Below are 7,205 nucleotides of genomic sequence, written 5' to 3'. Positions count from 1 at the left end.
ATTGCCAATAAAAATGACATTCAGGGTAAGGAAAGTGATGTCCTTGATCTTCAAACAAAGGTGATAGCATTTGGAAGGTTAGGTCGCCCTCGCTATTCAAAATCTAAGCTGATGAACAGTCTTCTCTTAAGTCTAGGTTGTAAAACGTTTTTTAATATTGATTGTCCCTCTGGAATGACACCAAGACAATTAAGTAACGGACAAGTTGAAATGTTTTGGTTACCTACCATCGATGAAAAAAAGGATAGATTTAAAGATTCTATGACATTTTTGAACTTGAGGGGTGATCTAGGCCAAGACTTTAGTCAAGACCTTTTATATTTCATCTCACACTTAATAGACTCTATTGTAATTATTATTGACTTAGATACAGTTTTGGTTCGAAGTAAGATGGTTGAAGATATTCTTCTTCAATTTTCCTCAGTCATTTTAATAATTGCAGGGACCCTTAAAACCGAACGGGATGGAAAATTAAAAACTATGTAACAGGGTTTACAAAGTGCTGTAAAATACTCATCATCAAAATTCGGCAATCATTGATGCTGTTACTGAATAGTTAAGTTACACTCATACAGTATTACTGGTGTTAGTGAAGACAGGGACTGCTGTCTCTCTCTCACAATGCTGGTGCATGCCTGTCTTCTAGTCTGAAACAAAATACACTATTCACAATCAGGTTGTTCAAAATAAATTCTATTGAAACATGTTCTTAAGTAACGACATATGGATGTCGAAGATAAGACATAATGAGCTAAAATACAAAAGTCCATTCGGACGAAGATGATTCAGTTTTGTTCAACAAAGGCATGCAGGAAGCTACTGCATTAATATACACAATATTGAGGTGTCGAAAGCATGGGGGTTTAAAACCTTCGTGTTTGGGGAAACAACGCGTAACACCTGTCCATTGTAAATTAACAAGGCAATTAGGACAACTTATAAAAGAAAGAGAACGAGAGAGAGACTTTACAAAAGGAGTCAATATTGATGAAAAAATTAAAACAGTGAGACGACAACAAATAGAATCGATTACAAAACCTGTTCGATGTTTTCTTGACATTCTTATTAAAAACAACAGTTCCCCCTCAGTACTTAAATATTTTCTTTGTTGGTTACATATTTTTATTGAAAGAGAAAAGCGGCAGATATTTCCCCTTATGATGCATGCAAATCGAAGTGCATTGGAAAAACTAAAAGCACTTAAAAGTGCTAAAAATCAGGTAAAAGAGGAAATAGAAAAGCAAGAAACTATCATCATCGATCTAGAAGAAAATATAGATGAAGCATCGTTTGCAGTTCAACATTTTTTCCGTGAAATTGGTCAAATATATGAAGCTATTTTAGAACTTAAAGAAGACACAGACAAATTGAGATTGCCAAATGTACACCAAATGTCAAGTATTATCAGTCGTCTTGTTGCTGATGGACACCAATTAGAGCTAATTGATGGTGAAAGCTTTTATATGCCTTACAAGTGGATAAAAACAATCCTGCAAAAGGTTGACATATGTATTGAGTCCAGTAAAGTTATGACACTAGGCGTTTTAGGTCTGCAAAGTTCTGGAAAGTCAGCTCTTTTGAACACGATGTTCGGATCTCAGTTTTCATCTAGAACCGGTAGGTGCACTAGAGGAATACATGTTCAGCTCATTCCTACAAAAACTGAACAAATTTGCAAATTTTCTTCCGTGTTTAGCTATGTACTTATTGTGGACACAGAAGGCCTGAGGTCACCTGAGTTAAGTCATATGCAGCATGAACATAACAATGAATTGGCTACTGTAATAACCGGTGTAGCTGATATCACAATGTTAAACATAATGGGAGAAAATACGAGCGAAATACGGGATATTCTGCAAGTGATTGTTCATGCCTTTCTGAGATTGAAAATGACAAATGAAAAATTAGATATCAGGAAAAGTTGCGCATTTATACATCAAAATGTCACTGACACGTCCGCATCAGAAAATATGGTAAGTGGATTAAGCAAATTAATACAGACTTTGGATGAAATGACAAAAGAATCGGCGAGAAGTGAAGGAAAACTTGATATTACTACTTTTAACCAGGTTATTGAATTTGATATTAATAATCAAGTCTGGTATCTGAAGAATTTATTGCAAGGAAATCCACCTATGGCGAGAGTAAATAATGAATACAGCGAAACAGTTGTGGATATAAAATGCAAAATGTTGAAGAAGGCTTTGACAATGAAGAACAAATCTTACAAATCATTGAACGATATAATTGAACAAGCACATAGTTTATGGAAGGGTGTTCTCAATGAAGATTATGTTTTCTCTTTCAGAAATAGCCTTGAAATTAAGGCTTATATGGAAATGGAGTCGTTTGTTCAGGCTGAACTTTGGCGGCTTGAAAGCCTTACTCGTGATAAATTCATACAAATTTCTTTAAACGGCTTTGCTACATGTGATCGAAACGAACAGTTACGAACAGTGGCAGATGATCTGATAAGCGAACTTAATGAATGTCTTATTAATGAAAAATTCAAAACTGAAGCGAATATTGAAACATATTTTGAGGGAAATAAATATAAAGACATCATAATTCAATGGAAAAATATTCAGCAAACCCGTGTGACTATGCTTTGTGAAAAACTACAACAAATCATTAAAGAACATGTAGAAAAATGTCAAATGAAAAGATCATTAGAAATCCCAACATTAACTTGTCAAAGAAAGCATGAAGAGGAACTCAGAAAAAGATCAATGGAAGTTGCAAACCAGTACAAAGGTCACGCAATAACTAGCAAGAAAATAGATGACCTGTTCAGTGATATTTGGGAAACATTTCTCAAAAGAGTTGATACTTCTCCAACAAGTACAGAGAAACACAGAAAACAAATGCGGATCATATTTCGAACATGCCTTGACAATATATTTAAGAAGAATCATGCTTTGCTTAAGGAAGCTTTGCAAGAATCTGGCGATTTAACGCCATTGTCAAATGTGAAACAGTTAGCTAACTCGTTTGGTGAAACAAGGATAAATAATACAGATATAAGCTTAACATTAATACAAAAGGCAAAATCAGCAGTTGGATGGTTCGATACAATGAAAGATGTCGAAAACAGGGTTAACGAAATTTTTGCATCAGTTGATGGAAAAATTAAAGAGCTTTGCGAAGTTAACTATGAAGTAACAGTAATGTCTGTTAATAAATTAATGCATGAGCTTGACTCTAGTATACATGCAATCTTAGAAAGAGAAAGTAAATATTATTTAAAATTGACATTTTATGTGAAAATCTATGTACATGTTAGTAGGCATGTCCATCCAGTTTTCGAAAGTCATAATGAAAAGTATTTCAAAACGCATGCCACTGCAATTCTTCATGAAAAATATAGAGAACAACAAAAAATTAGTTTTGAATCTCATTTGCGATGCCGCCAATTTGAAGATATTGTCGCAACTCTTTTTGCTAATGTCATAGAAAGTTTTGCAAAAGAATGGACATCTCAAAGTATGCCAAACAAGGTAACGGATGAATTACTGTCTCTTCTTCCGAAGGTCAAAGATAGAGTCATAATAGAAATATGCATAGATCTTTTGAAGGGAGGAAATTTTAAAAATTGTGTCAAATATATTGATGATCCACATATATATGCTAGTACATGGATAACTGAAAAGGCAAATCAGTATCTTGATGATCCAAAGTTTCCTATTATTGCTAGTACTGCATCCTCATTGCTTAAAAAATTCTTCGGCACTGTCAATAAATGTGTACGACAGGTCAAAATGAAATATGATGGGAAATCTCCGCCCTCTATTGAAACATGGTTAGAATCTTTTCAAAGCTTTATGAAATCGGCTGATTGTTCTATTCCATCTGAAAGTTTCCGGAATGTAAGACAAGAAACTTCATATAGTATTCAAAATGTAGAATATTTGACAACTACAATTTTAGATCATTTGAGCAAATCTGAAGAGAATCTTGCTGCTAAATTCAAATCACAGACGAGCCAAACAATTACATGGGCATCTTTTAATCCAATATCTCGCATATTAAAAAAAATTTGGGGATGTCAAGAACAATGCCCATTTTGTGGAGAACCATGTGCCAAGGGTCAGGACCATGGGGACTCTAATCATTATAGTATACAACATCGCCCTTTATGTTGCAGGGGTATTCGTAACTATGACACGCACAATGCATGTTTATCATCATGCGAGTTTGATATTCAGTCAAATTTATCATATACGTGCGGAGTTTTCAATTACATTTGTCATGCCGAAAAAAGAAAAGATTGTGGTAAATCACATTTTTTTAGGGACTACAAAACATACCTTCCAAATTGGGACATAGCACCAACATCTAATATGCATGACTCATCTAAATATTGGATGTGGTTTGTAGCGACATACAAAGATGAACTTAAAAATCATTATAATTATAAAATTGATCATATTCCTTCTTCATGGAAAAATATCACCAAATCAGAGGCAGAACAGAGTCTGGAAAAAATATACTCTGCTTAACGAGCCGCAAAATAAAACTAAAAAATTAATCAGTGGCTTTATAACTTGCTACTCCAAAAATATAATTGGATTTAACAGAAATATGTCATAAACAGAAAAATGATTCCTCAGCTAGAAGCAATGAATTGTTTTAAGAACTAGGTTAACCAAAAATGTATCACGTTTATTATTAAGACATCCATGTTAACATATTCTGGCAGCAAATATAAACAAAAGAGCGGCAGTAAATATAATGATCTTTAACGGCGATATGATTTACGTAAAAGAATGCAGAAAAACATTTTAATAATGAATTAGTCTTTTAATTCAGTCGCTAACGCTGTACAGACATTAAAAGTATTGTTTACGTGACGTCACAATGTAGCGCCAAACAGCACGTGCAGAAACAATTAAATCAAGAACGTTATTTCAATGTCGCAAACTAGTTACATTTCACATTTCGCTATTGATACTTTTTGCTTGAAAAAAAAAATATAGATTTAAATAAAATAAACAAGCTAGGTTTTATCAACGTTTTCAAAATTCATTATTCTCAAAATGATTCTTCGCAATGTAGATTTAAAGTTTTTTCAACCCACTGTCCAGAATAGCCTTGAAAGGGGCTTTCTATTGGAAAGTCTGAGGCGAAAACAAATTTAACCACCAAACATAAAGTCTACCTATATAATAATTATTATATTTTTTCTTGACGTGTTAGAGTGAAAATATATATTAATTGCTCGTGCATTATTGTATTTTCTAACACGATCCGCATTTTTCCCTATTGAACATAGTAGAACCGAAAGTGTGTGTTTTTATGCTATAAAATCACTATTTGACGGTCTATATTTAAACACGTGACGTAATCAGTATACACGTGACGTAACCACTAAAATGTGGCGCGCTGCCAATAAATACGGACACAAATCAGGCGCAATTAAGCTTAGCATTAGGTAGGGCAGCATTTATTTGTTGATGTCGAGTTAGAATCAAAATAATATATCCAAATCGGTGATTTTATTGCTTAATAACATCATTGTCGTTCGGATGCGCATCATTATAACACTCAGGCTACGCCCTCGTGATATAATTCCATGCATCCGAACTCCAAACAGAGATTTTATTGAGCAATTAATTCACAGTTTGGGATATATTATTTCTTTAATAATGTATGTTTTTCGTTCGTTATTAATAACTCAGGCCTATCGGCTTTCGTGATTATGTTACTACGCATTTGAACTCAAACCGTGCATTATTCTAGAACAATACACTCTCAGAATTGAAATATATTTCATAAATTTATCTTGATCTTAATGATAAGTTTATGTTATTTAATTTAGCCTAAAATTTTCTTGATTGAGTATTGCTATAAATTTGCATATGCTGTATGTACATGTATTATGTTTAAAATGTGTGTAAGGGTCTCATATAATCTTGTTTAATTTGTTTGAATTAAAAAGCATAACAATATTAGATGGCTTATTCTAAAGCATTATCATAATGAAAATGTTGATGCTTTTTTAATTTGAATCGCCCATTGTACATCACTTGTTTCAGAGATTATGTTTTGTTGTTTGCGTGTGATTTGATTTTCTTTTATATATAAACTGATATATGTACATGTATTTGTTCTGATGAAGAAATTTGTACTTTATGTCATATCGCCATTTCAGCTTCATTTTCAAAAAATCTTCTTAATTAATACAATAGGTTGATTTTTGAAAGCATGTATTTTTGACTGAGTAGATAGATCATCAGATATGTGTTAAAAATACGTTTTTTCGTTGTTTACGTTCTTTCCTTTTTATTAATGATTAACATAACAAATATAACTTAACATTGAAATCTATCCGTTAAACTTAACATAGAATAACTGACATTATGTATTAGATTACAAATTTGAGCTGCAATTATGAGCAAATATTTGAAAGCTTGTTAGACAATTCTAGTTTATCACCTGTCTTTTAGTAATGATATAATATATTATGGTCTTCTTTTGATAAAATATTTTAAAATCTAGGATATTCTCACTGAATACGTCAGAATGCAATTATCTTTTAGAGGAAGCTGCATTATTAATTTTTAAAGTCAAGACTATTTGACCCTTAATTTGAAAAATACCTACAAGTTAGATTATACTATTTATTAATTCATAATGTGTGTTCCTGTGGTGTGCAGAGGTTTAAACTTATTTTCTTTGTGTGTTAACTACATGAAAGTTCTTCTTACGATTTAAGAGAAACTGTATCGCAATTATCAGTATTTTCAAGCATCAAATTTGAACGTTATATATATTTAAGCTTAATAATGTGCTTTTGTTTTGAAGTTGGTTTTAAAGAGTTTCCTCTTTTTGGTACAGTGTTTTCAAATGAATACAAAGAATTGTGTCCCTTTAGAAATTCATTTCACGTAGTATACTCGTAGTATATAGTATTTTAAAGATTGTTAGAAAATATTTCTGTATGTTAATCAGAACAGAATAATTGGAAGAACTGAAGATAAAAAATAATCACCTTGTATGTTTTGTTTGTTTTGCGGTAATAATAAGTTATGTTTTTTTGAAATCTTTAAGTTTAAAGTTTTCAAATCACAACAACGAGAGTGCCATTCAATCGAATACATTAAACATTTTATTTAGATTGCATTTATTCATTTAAAACATTTTAGAAATCAACGAAAGAATTACAGATCACCAGATTGAACGTGTGTTGTCTTTTGTACTTAAAA

At 32.1% G+C, this 7,205-nt stretch overlaps 1 protein-coding gene across 1 annotated transcript; it reads left to right on the top strand.

Annotated features, from left to right (window-relative positions):
* The first annotated feature begins 1,160 nt into the window (after positions 1-1,160).
* On the top strand, positions 1,161-4,499 carry LOC132754300 (interferon-induced very large GTPase 1-like). The gene is made up of 2 exons (XM_060744914.1): positions 1,161-2,388; positions 2,638-4,499. Exons 1-2 carry the CDS (start codon positions 1,161-1,163, stop codon positions 4,497-4,499), a joined length of 3,090 nt encoding a protein of 1,029 aa, XP_060600897.1.
* Positions 4,500-7,205: the final 2,706 nt, after the last annotated feature.

The sequence above is a fragment of the Ruditapes philippinarum genome, unplaced genomic scaffold (genome assembly GCF_026571515.1).
Source record: "Ruditapes philippinarum isolate M1 unplaced genomic scaffold, ASM2657151v2 ctg2165_1_1_1_1, whole genome shotgun sequence".
Taxonomy (NCBI): Eukaryota; Metazoa; Mollusca; class Bivalvia; order Venerida; family Veneridae; genus Ruditapes; species Ruditapes philippinarum.
The sequence above is the reverse complement of the archived record's forward strand: the minus strand, read 5'-3'. Positions and strand labels throughout refer to the sequence as shown.

Coding starts and splice junctions, on each gene's coding strand:
- LOC132754300 (XM_060744914.1), top strand. CDS start 1,161: ATGCATGCAAATCGAAGTGCATTGGAAAAACTAAAAGCACTTAAAAGT. Junction 2,389..2,637: donor GCGGCTTGAAAGCCTTACTC/GTGATAAATTCA, acceptor AAATCATTAAAG/AACATGTAGAAAAATGTCAA.